Below are 19,007 nucleotides of genomic sequence, written 5' to 3' on the forward strand. Positions count from 1 at the left end.
TTTAGAGACACTGTGAGGTTCCTGGGCCTCACTTTTGATTCCAAGTTGTCGTGATTGCCGCACCTTAAAGACCTCAAGGTGAGGGCCCTGAAGGCGCTGAATATTTTGAAGTGTCTGAGCCATCGGTCCTGGGGAGCAGATCGGGCGCGTCTGCTGCAGTTTTATAGGGCTTTCGTCCGATCGCGTCTTGACTATGGATGCACTGTGTATGGGTCAGCGAGGCCTTCGTATCTGAAGATTCTTGACGCAGTACACCATGAGGGTATCAGGCTGGCTACTGGTGCCTTCCGTACCAGTCCCATCCCCAACCTGTGTGCTGAGGCAGGGGAACCGCCGCTCGCCATCCGGCGGAAACTCCTCATGGTGCGACGGGTGTGTCAATTCCTTGCCTGTCCTACCTCCCCTGCATACCCTACTGTTACCCGACCGCCTATGGAACGTCTCTTTTCCAGTCGTCCAAGGGCAACGAGACCATTTGGGATTCGTGCCAGGCATTTGCTTGAGTCCCTTGGTGGGCGTGTGGCACCCCAACTCCAGGGTTTTACCCGCCTGCCTCCCTGGTTGCTCCAGAGGCCCAGCGTCCTTTTAGACTTGTCAGAGTACCGGAGGAGCTGCACTCCTGCGTTTGTTTTTACCTCCTTATTTTACGATATTTTAAACCAGCATGCCGACCATGTACCAGTATTTACGGATGGCTCTAAACAGGGGGACTCTGTTGGTTGTGCTGTTGTTTTCCCTGATCGAGTCGTCAAGTTACGGCTTCCTGCAGCGTTTACCATCTTTGATGCCGAATTGTTTGCGATCTTGCGGGCATTGGAGCAGATGAGATGTGTTCCCAGTCTTAAGTTTCTCATCTGTTCTGACTCCCTGAGTGCCCTTCAGACTATGCAACACTTGTACCCAGCGGATACGGTCGTCCAGAACATCCATGATGCCCTACTCCACCTGCAACGGCAGGGGAAGGAGGTTTCTTTCTGCTGGGTGCCGGGGCACGTGGGTATTAGGGGAAACGAACTGGCGGATGTGGCTGCCAAAGATGCATGTTCCCTCCCTCACGTTGTTGAATGTGCCGTCCCCTCCATGCTGTTACCTCCCTTTTGCGTTTTCGTGTTATGCGTCAATGGGAAGAGGAGTGGCTGGCAGTCGGTGAAAATAAGCTGCGTTTGGTCAAGGCCACCACGCGGCCATGGCGTACGTCCTACCAGTCATGCAGGCGGGATGAGGTTCTCCTCACTCGCCTCCGCATCGGGCACAGTCCCTTAACGCACGGTTTTTTACTCCGGCGGGAGGACCCCCAATCTGCAGTGCTTGTGGCGTCCAGATTACTGTCCGCCACATTTTACTTGACTGTCCTTTATTCTCTGACCAGAGGGCGGTGGTTTCCTTGCCACCGGATTTGCCCTCTATTTTGCAAGACGACGCAACGACTGTGGTTAAGGTCTTACGGTTTTGTGTTCTGTCCAATTTGTTGCCTCGGATTTTAGGGAGAGGATTTTAATGTGTGCTGGGTGACTGGCTCACCCAGGCTTTAGGTAAGAGGTCCGCCAGTCACGATTACCTACTTGTTTCACTTCGATTGCTGTTCTCTTTTCCTTGTGTTTCCTTTCCTTTTTTAGTGCGTTTCTTCTCCTCTTGTTTTGCCTCTGTATGTGAGGATTTGTAACTGCGTCAGGTCTGTGTCTTTTAGCCGTTCTCCTTGTTCGCTGTCCGTCTTCGTCCCTTCACTGCATGTGTTCCTGTTTCTATGCGTTTGGGCGCTGATGACCACGCTGTTTAGCGCCCGAAAACCTCAAACCACACACACACACACACACACACACACACACACACACACACACATACATACACACACACACACACTAGAGGGGGTGAAAAGAGGGGCAGCTCGTTTCGTGTTATCGCGCAATAGAGGTGGGGGTGTCACTGATATGATACGCGAGTAGGGGTTGCAGTCACTGAAACAAAGGCGATTTTCTTTGCGGCGAGATCTATTTACGAAATTTCAGTCACCAACTTTCTCTCCCACCTACGTAGGGAGAAATGATCATCATAATAAAATAAGAGAAATCAGAGCTCGAACGGAAAGATTTAGGTGTTCCTTTTTCTCACGCGCCATTCGAGAGTGGAATGGTAGAGAATAGTATGAAAATGGTTCGATGGACCCTGTGCCAGGCACTTATGTATGAATTGCAGGGTAACCATGTAGATGTAGATGTAGATGATCGTCGATGAATGGACTAGTGTTTGAATAGTCACTGTTTAATAACTGAATTCCTGGATCTAGAAACATGTTTCATTTCTTTAAAATACTGTCAGTGTACAGTTTAAAACGAGTGCGTGATAAGCTGCACTCTTTTCTTCGTCCTTTATTTACTAGAATCAGTTCTCTTCTTTTAACTGCAGTGTGCCTATGATAAAATTAGTGTTTCTATACAACTACTTATTATCAAAATTAGGTTTGGTGGACAGCCCAATTAGATGAGAACTTAATCGAAACATTTACTTTTCAAATACATTTGTTATAATTAGAACATCGTTCCAAACCGAAGTCAGTGACTTCCACCACCCTAGAACCTAGGACTTCGCCGAGGTGGGTGGCTTGCGTGCTTCATCGGTACAGAAAGCTACAACGTAGATGTAACTACAACGGCGGGGTCTCTGTTGAGAGACCAGAATAACCTATGTATGGGTCCTGAAGGGGAGGAGGGGTGGGGGGGGGGGGGCAATAGCATTGTCAGTAGATGCAGGGGCAACAGCCTGGATGACTGACGTATTTGACTTTGCTCTCGGCATAGAGAGAGGTATCAAATCAGTATTCGGGCGGAAGACGACAACAATGGTGGATCGTAACCAAATACCCGCAGTTATCTCACAAATGTTTCAGCTGGCTATACGTGTTTACTAGAACGTTCTTACACCTATTATCGCATACTTTCACCCGTGCCCTTTTCCGGTATTGGTTACCACAAAGCTGTGTATATAGAATTGTTTATACGCTGTTTTTCTTTCGAAATGCTCACTCTATGACGTCCTGGCGCTAGTTTTTTTCCTCCTGAAACGTCCAATATAAGGAAGATAACAGGCATGGACGGACTGATGACACACCCTCATTCCTGCCTTGTGCGTCAGGACTTTCCCTTCCATCGCATCCTGGAGAAACACACGCAGCAACTCGGCGCTTCGGAGCAGCATCCGACCAACAGCTCAAGCACGGACACGGTTAAGTGGGACAGAGCCCACACAGTGCCGCTAGTGAGCGAACAGCCACGGGCAGCCGGAGGAGATGTCCTCAGGATAAACTGCAAACAATAACTGACAAAGGCCTGGTTGGGCTTTTATGCAGTGGCCACTGAATAGTACTGCCGGCAGCGGAAGCAATTTCACAAAGGTCGCCCGCGTAACGATGTGACAGCGAGCGTTAAACGTTTACCGTGTGTTCCGTAGTCGCCGTTCGCGGTGAGCGCGGACACGCAAACTAATTCGCCTGCGGCCGTTCTGTTACCACAGTGTTCGTGTATAGTAAAGTTTTATATTAGATGTGCCTAGCAAATGCACAAAAGGTCGAGAACACTGCCACAATTTTTTAAGCTCGAAACTTCTTTTTCCTTAAAGGGCAGATAGGGTGACCAGGCGTCTCGTATTTTACGGGATGGTTCCTTAATTTAACTGAAGTATCCCATTGTCCCGACAAAGTACGTACGGAACGTATATTGTCCCATTTTTCATTAACTGTACCGTTTATTTTGAAATAGCATGTTTTTAAGTAACGTGTGGCATAACCAGATGAAGAGGAAATTTGGTCATACCCAAAGAATAAAGAAAATATACTCTTTGATTAAATCCAAACTGAACGAGGTCTATCATTTCCTTACATCTCATGATAGCTGCTGGAAGCATTTGTAGCTCATTACTGCGTTTGTGATAGTTCTGCCTTGCACGAATGCTGCTACTACAGAATGTGTGTTCTCGATCACAAGTGATCTATGGATTGATGAAAAGAAGAGGTTTAGTATCGAAGCCATTAAGGAATTGGTTACAGCTAAGATTCATTTTCAGGATACTTCATGTGGTGACTTTTATAAAATTCCGTTTGAAAATATCAAACTCACACACATTTTTGGGCAAAATATAACGACAAAGATTTTTCAAAAACTACCCACAGCGAAACTTCTAGCACAGTATAGATCTAAAAATAAGTAACACATGTTATAATCATTTTCTAACCTAGTTAAATTCATCGTTACATTAAAGCGATATATTGTGTACTTACATGTTACAACAATAAAGCGATAAACTATTTACTCGATTAGTAATGCAAGGTATTTTGGTAGTTCTTTTAGTGCGAATTTTAAGAAATGGTACGATGATCTATGTAGTTGTAGCATAAACCAAAGAATTTAATTAAAATCTACAATACAGTTATGGTATTAACAAAAGTTTCCACAGAATGTCTTTTCATTTCAACTTCTAATTTGGGTCCCACATTCTGATTTTGCATATCTGGTCACCCTAAGGTAAGTCGAAGCTGGGATCAATTTTATTACTGCTCACTGCTCGGAATGCAATTATGCTCTCTAATTTTTATAGATTATTAAAGCTTACAACGAAACAATAGTAGACATCAAATGATAATATAACAAACATAACCTAAAACATAGGTGTATTCATTATTACTGTATAATTATAACACTTTAATCTCAAAAGTCAGTAAACAGGACTTAGGTAACTACACACAGCTTTTAACAAAATGGTTCAAATGGCTTTGAGCACTATGCGACTTAACTTCTGAGGTCATCAATCGCCTAGAACTTAGAGCTACTTAAACCTAACCAACGTATGGACATCACACACATCCATGCCCGAGGCAGGATTCGAACCTGCGACCGTAGCGATCGCTCGGCTCCAGACTGTAGCGCCTAGAACCGCACGGCCACACCGGCCGGCAGCTCTTAACACTCAGTTGTTTGTGTCTCCATACCTCTGTGATGAATGACTTTGATTCAGCAGATGTTTCCGTCCCTTTAAGTTTAAGAAGTCATAGAATCCCTAACAACTGTATTTAAAATTAACTTTCACCATTAGTTTTGCTTTCAAAGGCTCTACTTTCATTTGAGTTTTCTCAGAAATCGACATCTTATTCTTCAAAGAAAAGACACGCTCGACTACTGCATTTGTACGGGGAAGACATAACACAATTTGCACAATCTTAGAAATATTTTCATAAGATATATGTTTGGATGTGATGTTCTGGAATACTGGAGCCCAATCCGTATCAGTGAAAGTTCTTTCTTTGTTCCATTTCTCTATTTTTGAGGTGTGACAAACTGCTGCATATTAAGACACTCTTGAAACAAGTCAATATCATTAATTTTGCAGTTTGGTAACACATCTGCAAGAGACTCGTAGAATTTTTGTACCTCATCCAGTGTAAGAACATAAGTTCAAAAGAACCCATTTGTAGTCTGGAGAGACTGTAAAATGATACCGTCAGCTGCTCACTGTATTGTGCACTGCTATCATAAAATTCGCACACGGTTTCAGCGAACATAATAACATTTACATCCCCTTAGATACAAGTTTGCTGAAAGCACTTCTTATAATTTGTGGCATGAATCTGGTTTTCCGTTTTTCTGTCATATTCGTTCTTAAATCATGAAGTGCTTCTCCAACCTGCTGCTCGACATTTAATACTGCTGCATGAAAAGTTGGTGTTAAATTAGGGTACGACACTGAAATAAAGCATAGTTATGTTTACAGTGCTAAAAATAGAAAAAAGTTACGTGTTGAGACCTCGAATGACCGAGAATTTTATTTGATTTCTAAAAACCAGAAAATTTTAGGCGACCTGGCAGAACCCGATGCGGACAAGGAACTGGATTTCAAAAATCTAATCTGTCCCGATTAAACCGGGACGTCCGGTCACTTTATATAAGGACGTCAGAAATGCATTCTCAGGAACTATGCATTCTCTACTGAACCACGCAAAATACCTTTTATAAAGAATGCAAACATTTCAGGAAGGACACAACATGGCTCTAAAAGTGTAGGGGGGAACTGTATTCCTAGGGATCTCTACTTAAAGTAGTGTAGATCTGCAACTGCTAAGCGCGACGGCCACAAACCCTACATTTCTTGCCTACCTGCAGCACGGCGGTCAAGAACAAAAATCTTTCCATTCTGTGACCACTTTATCCTATTACACTGAATGTTCAAAGTTTATGAAAAAGAACAAAACGAACGCTTTCAGAAATTGTGCAAAATGCGGTTGTGGTTTCGTTGTATCACTTCAAAACTCGTGTATGATCCAGACGTTGACAAGTCTAACTATAAAATTGATCAGTATAATTTTACCTATTATTTGCACATTCAAATGGTACAAATGGCTCTGAGCACTATGGAACTTAACTACTGAGGTTATCAGTCCCCTAGAACTTAGAACTACTTAAACCTAACTAACCTAAGGACATCACACACATCCATGCCCGAGGCAGGATTCGAACCTGAGACCGTAGTGGTCGCGCGGTTCCAGACTGTAGCGCCTAGAACCGTGCGGCCATTTACACAGTCATTCCATTGTTATGTAAAACAATAAATATTCTTAAGATTCTTCCAATGAATCTTAATCTTTCATACGCTTTTCTTACAGTTTGTTTTATGGAGTCATTCGACTTTAGGTCGCTTCGGTTGGTTACACCTAGGTGTTTAGGTACGTGCTTAAGTTCGTAGCGTTTCTGTTTTGCGTGTCGGTATTCCGATTGCTATGCGTTTATTTATCGATTGGCAATTTTCACTTGTAGTTCACTGTCACTATTTGAGTTTACATATTGTCAATTTGTCATTTGGACATAGTGAGTGGAGCAGTGGACACTAGAAAATGGATTATTCGAAATGAGAGTCACAATCGCATTATTTATTTTGCCGCCAACCGGTTTCAACCCGCGATGGGGTCATCTTCAGGGCAATTTACACCATTTGGTCGCTCGCTGGAGTCGTCACCCTGCCTGTGCACAGCCTGTGTCCAGCGAGCGACCAAATGGTGTAAATTGCCCTGAAGATGACCCCATCGCGGGTTGAAACCGGTTGGCGGCAAAATAAATAATGCAATTGTGACTGTCGTTTTGAATAATTGATTATAAGTGAATTAATCGCTGTTATCTCCACACAAGTATGTTGTCTAAAAATATACTAGAAAATGGAGTGCCAAGAGGAGAAATTTGAAAATTTCCGACGCATTCTTCTGTTTGAGGTCAATAGAGGGCGACAGCAGCGGATGCAGAGAGGACCGTATTGACGTTAGTGACTCTCAACGTTCAGGAAGACTTTTGGGCTCTGATGAAGATCGTTCAAACGCATTAATCCACAATGATCCGTGTCAGTGTACTCGAGCACTGGGAAATGAGATGAACTGTGATCATTTCACCATCGTGCCACATTGCATGCAATGGGGAAGGTCCAAAAATCGGGTGTACTGGTACTGCTTGCTCTTAGCCAAAATCACAAAAATCAGCAAGTGGCCACATGTGCACCTCTGGCTGCTCGTCATCAATTGGCTCGTGAACAACACCGACCATTCCTGTCCTGTATCGTTATTGGTGATGCTAAATGGGTTCTTTGTGCTAACATAAGGAAACAAAGCAGTAACTCCCCGCACAAAAACGTGCGCGCATCCACAAAAGATAATGTTGTGTATCTATTGAAACAGCGACGGTGTGGTATACTACGACTTGCGTCACCGAGGTGTAGCCATTTCTGCTGACATTCAGTTTCAACAACTGAGACGTCTTGCAGACGCAATTCAAGAACGACCAGGAAGACTGGATGTAGTGATGTTGCTCCACCACTACAACGCCTAACCACATTCTGCTAGACAGACAAAAAACACTGTACAGGAGTTGGGTTGGGAAGTCACTCCGCACCCACTTCATTCTCCTGATCTTACGCCCTTAGATTTTCAGCTTTTCCGCTCTCTATGGTCAACATCCGAGGAACTTTTTTTCCGGATGAAACTGCGCTCCGAACATGCCTCGAGATGATTTCTACATTCGCGAAATCTAAAAGATATCCCAGCGTTAGCAGACTGTTGTAAATGGTGGAGGATAATATATTTTTGATGACTTAAGTCTCTATTATGTGAATCTGTTGTATGTACCTGTTGTACTTTTAAACTTCCGGAAAAACGCTGCGAACTTACACGCCAACCCAATATTTTACGATAGTTATTGTATCCAGTGATGTATCGCCAGTAGTGTAAGCACACAATATTGAATCTCATCCGCCCAGTTATGCGAATTGCTTAAAATTTACGTTCAGGGCCAATTGCCAGTCGCCCCACTAATCATCGGTCTTCTGCAGGTTTTGCTGCAATTCGCTTCAGTCTTCTGGCTTTGCTAACTTCTTACAGACAACAGCATAGAGCTTGCAAGATCCCCTCGCTTCTAAACTGGTACTGTTATTGCTCAGCTTAGCCGCGAGTCCCTAGAGGGTGGTATATGTGACGTACAGTATGACTGGTCAGCATTTCCACCCGGAATTTGCGAGTGTAAGTCGGACCTTCCTTGATCCGCCTTGGTGGGTCGTGTCGTCGGATTACATCCTACCAGTGCGCGGTGCAGTTCTCGTAAATGTCGTCCCGTACAGGTTCTTCATTGGCGCATTGGATGTCTCTGTCGGTGGAAGCTAATCATCTGAAGTTACTGTCGGTCAACTTTGGGGTATCTATTTACTCTAAATTAACATTCAGAATGCCGTAATATCACTTTTATTCCTATTAGGTCAATAATGAAACACTCATGTCACAAACTACTCGTAACCGAGAGCATGGCTACCATCGAACAAGACAGGAAGAGCTCTTAACGCCGACTGCCGACTTTGGCGCGCAGTCCGTATCTCTTACTAGTTTCGTCACAGTTCGTGAATTTCCGATCATGTTCGTACTTGTTAACGAACGGGTGTGAATTTTAACGAGGCAAAATTATGAAAAATACACTCCTGGAAATGGAAAAAAGAACACATTGACACCGGTGTGTCAGACCCACCATACTTGCTCCGGACACTGCGAGAGGGCTGTACAAGCAATGATCACACGCACGGCACAGCGGACACACCAGGAACCGCGGTGTTGGCCGTCGAATGGCGCTAGCTGCGCAGCATTTGTGCACCGCCGCCGTCAGTGTCAGCCAGTTTGCCGTGACATACGGAGCTCCATCGCAGTCTTTAACACTGGTAGCATGCCGCGACAGCGTGGACGTGAACCGTATGTGCAGTTGACGGACTTTGAGCGAGGGCGTATAGTGGGCATGCGGGAGGCCGGGTGGACGTACCGCCGAATTGCTCAACACGTGGGGCGTGAGGTCTCCACAGTACATCGATGTTGTCGCCAGTGGTCGGCGGAAGGTGCACGTGCCCGTCGACCTGGGACCGGACCGCAGCGACGCACGGATGCACGCCAAGACCGTAGGATCCTACGCAGTGCCGTAGGGGACCGCACCGCCACTTCCCAGCAAATTAGGGACACTGTTGCTCCTGGGGTATCGGCGAGGACCATTCGCAACCGTCTCCATGAAGCTGGGCTACGGTCCCGCACACCGTTAGGCCGTCTTCCGCTCACGCCCCAACATCGTGCAGCCCGCCTCCAGTGGTGTCGCGACAGCCGTGAATGGAGGGACGAATGGAGACGTGTCGTCTTCAGCGATGAGAGTCGCTTCTGCCTTGGTGCCAATGATGGTCGTATGCGTGTTTGGCGCCGTGCAGGTGAGCGCCACAATCAGGACTGCATACGACCGAGGCACACAGGGCCAACACCCGGCATCATGGTGTGGGGAGCGATCTCCTACACTGGCCGTACACCACTGGTGATCGTCGAGGGGACACTGAATAGTGCACGGTACATCCAAACCGTCATCGAACCCATCGTTCTACCATTCCTAGACCGGCAAGGGAACTTGCTGTTCCAACAGGACAATGCACGTCCGCATGTATCCCGTGCCACCCAACGTGCTCTAGAAGGTGTAAGTCAACTACCCTGGCCAGCAAGATCTCCGGATCTGTCCCCCATTGAGCATGTTTGGGACTGGATGAAGCGTCGTCTCACGCGGTCTGCACGTCCAGCACGAACGCTGGTCCAACTGAGGCGCCAGGTGGAAATGGCATGGCAAGCCGTTCCACAGGACTACATCCAGCATCTCTACGATCGTCTCCATGGGAGAATAGCAGCCTGCATTGCTGCGAAAGGTGGATATACACTGTACTAGTGCCGACATTGTGCATGCTCTGTTGCCTGTGTCTATGTGCCTGTGGTTCTGTCAGTGTGATCATGTGATGTATCTGACCCCAGGAATGTGTCAATAAAGTTTCCCCTTCCTGGGACAATGAATTCACGGTGTTCTTATTTCAATTTCCAGTAGTGTAGCTTTAAACATCCAGAGGCTCCTCCTAGTATTCATGTTGTCATAAATGACTTTAATTATTAAATATAAATAAACAAAATCGGTGACTTTGGCGCCAAGATGGCGGTACTTCCAGTCATGTATTGTATATTTCCCAAGCTAACGCTTGTTGCTATGGTCCAGCGCCGAGCCCCACTACGCGCGACATATGGTCGCTTCGTCACCTAGCCAGCCAGCATGGGAAATGCTCTCCGATTCATGGCCTGCTACGGGCTACATCACTCCCTAACTATCGTGCATACATCAATGAGAGAGAATAATTTATTAAAACTGGTAAAAATGTCTTCCTCACGTAAGAGGCACCATACAAGCTTCCGATATTATCCACTACTACATCGTTTACATATAGTGCGTAACAGTAAAGGTCCTATCACGTTTCTTTGGGGTAGCCCTGAAATACTCTGTGGATATGTTGATTTAAGATCGACGTGTTACGTTCTGCACTGTCCAGCCACATTAATGTGACCAACTATCAAAAGCCTGAATAACCATCTTTCGCAGCGCGGACCGCTACGAAATGTGCTGGAAAACAGTCGTGTTCTGCAAGCTACCGACGGGGATGTACAGCCATGCGTACTCCAGTAACGCGCTCGGTTTCTCGGTTGAGGACCCACGGCGCGATCAGTCCGATCAGGTTGCTCCACAGATTCTCGACTGGTTTAAATACGCGGAGTTTGGTGGCTAAGGAAGTTACGGTAAACTCATTCTGGAGCTCTTCGAACGACACACGTACAGTAGGAGGTGTGCGATACGTTGCATTGTCCTGCTGGTAAATGGCATCGTTCTGAGGAAAAACAAACTGCATATAGGGTTTGTCATGGTCCCCGAGGATAGATACGCACTTGTGACTCATTGTACGAGGGCAGTTCAATAAGTAATGCAACACATTTTTTTTTCTCGGCCAATTTTGGTTGAAAAAACGGGAAATTTCTTGTGGAATATTTTCAAACATTCCCGCTTCGTCTCGTATAGTTTCATTGACTTCCGACAGGTGGCAGCGCTGTACGGAGCTGTTAAAATGGCGTCTGTAACGGATGTGCGTTGCAAACAACGGGCAGTGATCGAGTTTCTTTTGGCGGAAAACCAGGGCATCTCAGATATTCATAGGCGCTTGCAGAATGTCTACGGTGATCTGGCAGTGGACAAAAGCACGGTGAGTCATTGGGCAAAGCGTGTGTCATCATCGCCGCAAGGTCAAGCAAGACTGTCTGATCTCCCGCGTGCGGGCCGGCCGTGCACAGCTGTGACTCCTGCAATGGCGGAGCGTGCGAACACACTCGTTCGAGATGATCGACGGATCACCATCAAACAACTCAGTGCTCAACTTGACATCTCTGTTGGTAGTGCTGTCACAATTGTTCACCAGTTGGGATATTCAAAGGTTTGTTCCCGCTGGGTCCCTCGTTATCTTACCGAACACCATAAAGAGCAATGAAGAACCATCTGTGCGGAATTGCTTGCTCGTCATGTGGCTGAGGGTGACAATTTCTTGTCAAAGATTGTTACAGGCGATGAAACATGGGTTCATCACTTCGAACCTGAAACAAAACGGCAATCAATGGAGTGGCGCCACACCCACTCCCCTACCAAGAAAAAGTTTAAAACCATACCCTCAGCCGGTAAAGTCATGGTTACAGTCTTCTGGGACGCTGAAGGGGTTATTCTGTTCGATGTCCTTCCCCATGGTCAAACGATCAACTCTGAAGTGTATTGTGCTACTCTTCAGAAATTGAAGAAACGACTTCAGCGTGTTCGTAGGCACAAAAATCAGAACGAACTTCTCCTTCTTCATGACAACACAAGACCTCACACAAGTCTTCGCACCCGAGAGGGGCTCACAAAACTTCCTCATGCACCCTACAGCCCCGATCTCGCACCGTCGGATTTCCGTATGTTTGGCCCAATGAAGGACGCAATCCGTGGGAGGCACTACGCGGATGATGAAGAAGTTACTGATGCAGTACGACGTTGGCTCCGACATCGACCAGTGGAATGGTACCGTGCAGGCATACAGGCCCTCATTTCAAGGTGGCGTAAGGCCGTAGCATTGAATGGAGATTACGTTGAAAAATAGTGTTGTGTAGCTAAAAGATTGGGGAATAACCTGGTGTATTTCAATGCTGAATAAAACAACCCCTGTTTCAGAAAAAATGTGTTGCATTACTTATTGAACTGCCCTCGTACTTCCCCGAATGATGAAATCACCCAGGAAATTCCACGACCACAAAGCTCCGTCCTCCGGCCTGGATCCTTCCGACGAATGTAGCAGAATGTTTGTTTTCTGAGGTTTCACGCCGTACACGCCAGCGGCTGGATGTCCGATGGAGCATAAAACGTGATTCGGAGCATAAAACGTGATTCATCTGAAAAGGCCACATGTCGCCACTCAGCGACCGTCCAGTTGCGATACTGGACTGCAAATTCTAGTCTTCGTCGCCAATGAACAGTAGATAGCAAGGGTGCATGAACCAAGCGCCTGCTGCGTGGGCCTGTACGCAGCAACGTTCGCTGGACAGTAATTGTATAGACACTGTTGGTAGCCCCTTGGTTCATCTGGGTCATCAGCTGCTTAACAGTACACATCTCCGCAGCCGTCGTTCATCCCTGTCAGTTATGACCTGCGCTGCACCATAGTTGCTTCTGCGGCGGTTTTGGATACCGCCATTTTGCCATCCACGACATAATTTGACCACGACGACACGCGAACAGCTTACAAACGTAGCCTTACCGGAAATGCTCCCACCCTTGGCCCGAAAGAGAATGATCATGCCCTTTTGGACGTGAGATAAATCGCTCCGTTTCCATATTACGACTACGATTGCACTGTAGTCCGCGCCCCTCGACACGCTTTGTATACCGTCCACTGCTAGTGCAGGCGCCTGCCGTCTGTGAGTGGTTATTCCTCGTAGACAACGAACATAGGCGATGGTGGCATTAATCAGACTGGATCTTGTATCTGCAAGGAAATCCTGAATCCAGTCTTAAATATGGTTCGGTACTCGGTAAGAATAGGCAGACATCTATCCACACCATCACACAGGAATTCCAAACTGCATCAGGATCCACTGCAAGTACTATGACAGTTGGGCGGCAGGTGAGAAAACTTAGATTTCATGGTCGAGCGGCTGCTCATAAGCCACACATCACGCCCGTAAATGCCAAACGACGCCTCGTTTTGTGTAAGGAGCTTAAACATTGGACGATTGAACAGTGGAAAAACGTTGTGTGGACTGACGATCCACGGTACGCAATATGGCAATCCGATGGCAGGGTGTGGGCATGGCGAATCCCCGGTGAACGTCATCTGCCGGAGTGTGCAGTACCAACAGTAAAATTCGGAGGCGGTGGTGTTATGGTGTGGTCGTGCTTTTCATGGAGAGGGTTTGCACACCTTGTTCTTCTGCGTGGCACTATCACAGCACAGGCCTACATTGATGTTTTAAGCACCTTCTTGCTTCGCACTGTTGAAGAGCAATTCGGGAATGGCGATTGCATCCTTCAACACGATCGAACACCTGTTCATAATGCACGGCCTGTGGCGAGTGGCTACGCGACAATAACTTCCCAGTAATGGACTGGCCTGCACAGAGTCCTGACCTGAATCCTACAGAACACCTTTGGGCTGTTTTAGAACGCCGACTTCGTGCCAGGCCTCACCGACCGACATTGATACCTCTCCTGAGTGCAGCACTCCGTGAAGAATGGGCTGCCATTCCTCAAGAAACCTTCCAGCACCTCATTGAACGTATGCCTGCGGGAGTAGAAGCTGTCATCAAGGTTAAGCGTGGGTCAACACCAAATTGAATTCCAGCGATGAAGGGCGCCACGAGCTTGTAAGTCATTTTCAGCCAGGTGTCCGAATACCTTTGATCACACAGCGTATATGCATCCGCGTATGAGCTTTCTTGAAAAAGGGAATGACAGGCGCATTTTTCAGTCGCTAAGTACCTTCAGTTACCCTCACGAATGCTCGAAGAAATTTTTGGCCGAGACATTCTGAATAATATCGCATATATCCCTGCCTCTGGTACCATTATATTAAATATCGAATTTTCTGAACATTTGGGTAACACGTGTGTCTCTGTTTTGACAAGAGAGGGACGTGTAGAATCCTGAAAAAAATATCGTAATTGATTGTCGATTTCCTGAAGGAATTTTTTTGGTAAAGGGGGCACTTAGACAACGTCTTTCATAAAATCCCACGAAAATATCAATGTATGTCCAATCCGAAGGCCTATGTGACCAAGAGCAGAAAACAGCGACACCATGTCCAGGCCGGCGGTGTGGCCGAGTGGTTCTAGGCGCTTCAGTCTGGAACCGCGCGACCGCTACGGACTGATGACCTCGGATGTTAAGTCTCATAGTGCTCAGAGCCATTTTTTTTAACAAATGCCACAAAGGTTCCTTTCGAAATACATGATTCGTTTCCTTCCGAAATTCTGTATTTGAGGCAGAGGATCCAGTATTAGAACCAAAATTTACACCAGCTTTGGAAGACTTAAGATCAAATAAGACGGAAGGGGTAGATAACATGCGATCAGAATTTCTGAAATCGTTTGGGAAGTGCCAACAAAACGACTGTTCACGTTGGTATGTAAAAGGTATGACTCTTGCTATATACCATCTGACTTTCGGAAAAACATCAACACAATTCCGAAGATTGCAAGAGCTGACAACTGTGAGAATTATCGCAAATGAGCTTAGCAACTCATGCAGCCAAGTTGCTTACAAGAATAACACAGAGATGAAGGAAAAGAAAACTGATGACGTGTTATATGGCAATCAGTTTGGCTTTAGGAAAGCTAAAGGCACTAGAGGCAGTTGTGACGTTGCGGCTGATAAGGGAAGCTACGCTAAGGAAAAATAAAGACACGTTCATAGGATTTGTCGAGCTGGGAAAAACATTCGACGGTGTCAAATCGTGTAAGATGTTCGAAATTCTGACAGAAATAGGAGTAAGCTATACAGTATACAATATGTACAAGACCCAAGAGGAAGCAATAAGAATGGAAGAGCAAGAACGAAGTCCTCAGATTAAAAAGAGTGTAAGACAGGGTTGTAGTCTTTCTCTCCTATTGTTCAGTCTATACATCGAAGAAGCAATGAAAGAAATAAAAGAAAGATTCAAGCGGAATTAAAATCCACGGTGAAAGGACGTCAGTTATAAAATTCGCTGATGACATTGCTATCCTCAGTGAAAGTGAAGAAGAATTTTAGGATCTGCTGAATGGAATGAATAGTCGATGGACTGAGAATAAATCGAAGAAAACCAAAAGTAATGAGAAGAAGCAGCAGAAATAAGAACAGCAAGAAACTTTACATCACGATTAGTGATCGCGAAATAGAAGTTACGGTATTCTGCCAACAGCAAAACAATCCCTGAGGGACGGAGCAGGGAGGATATTAAAAGCAGACTAACACTGGCAAAAAAGGCATTCCTGGCCAAGAGAAGTCTATTAATATCAAACACAGGCCTTAATTTGAGGAAGAAATGTCTGAGAATGTACGTTGTATGACTTTGGGAAAACCGGAAAAGAAGAGAATCGAAGCGTTTGAAATGTAGTTCTACAGAAGAATGTTGAAAATTGGGTGGATAGATAAAGGATGCAATGAGGAGGTTCTCCACAGAATCGGTGAAGAAATGAATATATCGAAAACTGACACGAAGAAGGGACAGGGTGGTAGGACATCCTTAAGACAACACGGAATAACTTCCATGTTACTAGAGGGAGCTGCAGAGGGTAAAACCTGTAGAAGAAGACAGAGATAGGAATACATCCAGCAAATAATTGATGATAAAGGTTGCAAGTGCTGCTCTGAAATGAAGAGGTTGGCACAGGAGAGGAATTCGTGATGGGCCACATCAAACCAGTCAGGTCGTCAACGGGACATTAAACCCGTATCACCTATCATTCCTTCTTCGAGTGCTCAAATGAACAAAATCCCGTCATTTTATTTACTAATAACTGGTTAATGTATCATGCGCTGTACCTCCAACAATCTCACTTTCGCGGCAGGCATGAATCTTCGTGGGCAGGCAAGAAAATGGAAAGCACTTTCGTAGGCTGGGCGAGGGGAAGGCGTGACTGACCAGTTCCGATGTGCCTGACCTCGGTGCCACTCGCCAGCTGTGTCGGTTCCAGGTGAAAAAGAAGGTGGCCAGTGGCCCAAGAGCGAGTCGTTCCGCCCACATAACGGCGTTGTGACGGGTGATGGGCATGAGGGGGAGGGGGGAAGCAAGGAGAAGTGTAGGCTACCTGCGCCAGAGGGCAGCGGGCTCGCTTTTCCAGCTGACGCGTAGAGTGCCTCAGTCGCAAGTCGGCGCCAAAGAAGGAATGTACTACTGTGTCTCGCTTACGTAAATAGTTTGCTGCTTATAGGCTGCCCATCCTACGCGAGGTGCGTGATAAACGTTTCGGTTTTGGCACTCTGTCGAGATTCCGACGCGTGGGTGCTATTCAACACTTGAGCTCTCGTCGTCAGCTAAATGATATCGAACGTGCGTTGTCATTTGCGGCAGTGTTTGGAGGACTGCTGAAGCGCCCTAGTTAACAGAAACTGTGCATTGCTTTTGTCTATAAGAGACCTGCTACCTCTGGAGGAGGTGTGTAACACGATGCCACTCTGTCTGCGCGAAGACATTTAGTGCAACGATAACCATCCACAGGGGACGTATCCACGGTAGATAATTTACGTGTGCTGGAGCAGCAGTAATATGAACGGTTTATCCTTGTGTATACTCCATATATTGAACTTTCAAAGACTACATTTCATTGCGCAACACCTGCAGCGGTCATGAGCGCATGTTTGTGTGAGAACGTGGAGGTGGTTGGTGACAGGTGTAAAGTGTTTGTTGTTGTAGAGTTCGTTTAGTAAGTTACATATTACAGGAAAGTTTGTAACCAGCGTCAGCACAACTGCTGAAGTGGAGTACGTAAGGAAGACATAACCGCATTTGCAGCCTACCAGAAACTATTGAAATGCGAAAGTTAAAAGAAGTTGAAGTTACTTGTATATTTTTACCTAGACTTTCCTGTTTCGATTTTTGTCGCGAGATGTTCGTACAGCTTCAACAGCGTATTGCATCATCATTGCCAAGGGAGCATAGTTCAGCTTTAAGTGTGTAAAGGTGGTTTCTGATAAGTGCGTTGTTTATATTGTCATCGACTGTCCTTTAGTAAGATAAAGATAGATGAAGGGGTGTTACCGGTGACATTATAAGTGTTTAACGGTAGTAGGTAATAAAGGCAACATATAATCACTTCCAGCTAATCATAAAACCCTGAAATACATAGAACTCAAAAATTCTAAGTTGCCTGTTTATTTATTTATTTATTTTTCTTTCGCGTGACTTTCCACGGTGAGATCTTTTGACGGAAGACATTCATAGAACTTTTAACAGGAAATTTGAAGTGCGCATTTCACGTATTCATTGCCGTGACTGCGGCGTCTGCAGTATAATAGATACGACTTCTCTGGCGAAAACGCTTGCGCATTCGAAATGACAGTCTTCGCGTGTCATTACGGGTGGAGGTAGCTTGATACGAGCGATTAAAAAGTCGTTCAGTTGCGACAGCAGCAGCTAGTGCACCGCCAGCGTACTCTGGACAGGGGGGTTATCGCATTAAACGGGCCCCATTCGACGACAAATGCTCAGCAAGGTCACACACAGCAGCTCCCTGGCCAGGCAGACCCCAGTGTAGTGGCAGAAGGCCGGCGGGCACCGCACGTGGGGAGTGAGAGACTGGAACCGTCCTGGGCGCAAAAGGAAATTGCGCACACACACACACACACACACACACACACACGGGAGCGCGAGCGCGCTTGTGCTATCAGATATGGTAATGCGATTCGGCTGACGCGCGACGCTTCATGCAAGTCGTATTTCGCCGCGAAGACACCGAGAGAGGCCCTCAGTCTGGTTCAGGATAGCAAAAGCTGTACACGTAGTGCACCCATCATTGCCTGCTCGGAACTCTTGATTGCATTCCGCTGGAACATCAGCAGTTGTGAATTACTCCGTTAGTGAGACTGTAACGTGAGCAGTGGGCGTTGTGCTCTGCTGAACTTTAGTATAGACACTTCCTGGTTATAGGGCAGAGTGTTTGGTCATAGCTCCGTTCCGCGATGCAGCCGAATGTGACAGCGTTGTGTGTCCTGTGGGTTGTGGTGTGTACGTGCTACAGTTTCGTCCTCGTCTCGTCCCCAGCAGCTGCGGGGGCCGGAGGGGGCGGCGTCGACGACGGCGTGTTCGCGGCCGGGCACGGCCAGCGCTACAGCCTACAGAGCACGATCCTGCTGAACGACGCGGCAGCCACGGGCAAGGACGTCGGCTTCCAGGTGACGGGAGAAGTGACGGTGGGCGCCGTGTGGCAGCGCGGCGGCGAGCGTCTGCTCAGGCTGGAGGTGAGTTGCCCACTGCAAGTCCGCCTCCCAGACCAATAGTATTGCGCAGTATTATTTAAGTCCTCCCTAACCTTCCCAATAAAAATCTGCAACAGTATTGTACAATACTGTTTTGGAATGCTGGTCGATCAAGTCGCTGCTGCTGTGATAATCGTT

At 46.5% G+C, this 19,007-nt stretch overlaps 1 protein-coding gene across 5 annotated transcripts in view; it reads left to right on the forward strand.

The window, feature by feature from the left end:
• Window positions 1–19,007, forward strand: part of LOC124775050 (microsomal triacylglycerol transfer protein) — a 202,414-nt gene that overhangs the window by 88,688 nt on the left and 94,719 nt on the right. For 2 of the 5 annotated variants that reach the window (XM_047249839.1, XM_047249837.1), the window contains one exon: window positions 18,655–18,851. In XM_047249839.1, the coding sequence (XP_047105795.1) occupies window positions 18,655–18,851 (197 nt within the window). Of the gene's footprint in view, window positions 1–16,789; window positions 18,852–19,007 lie in introns of those variants that run through there. The other 3 variants (XM_047249838.1, XM_047249840.1, XM_047249836.1) reach the window with 2 other exon arrangements.

Source organism: Schistocerca piceifrons, chromosome 2 (assembly GCF_021461385.2).
Source record: "Schistocerca piceifrons isolate TAMUIC-IGC-003096 chromosome 2, iqSchPice1.1, whole genome shotgun sequence".
NCBI classification, from domain to species: Eukaryota; Metazoa; Arthropoda; class Insecta; order Orthoptera; family Acrididae; genus Schistocerca; species Schistocerca piceifrons.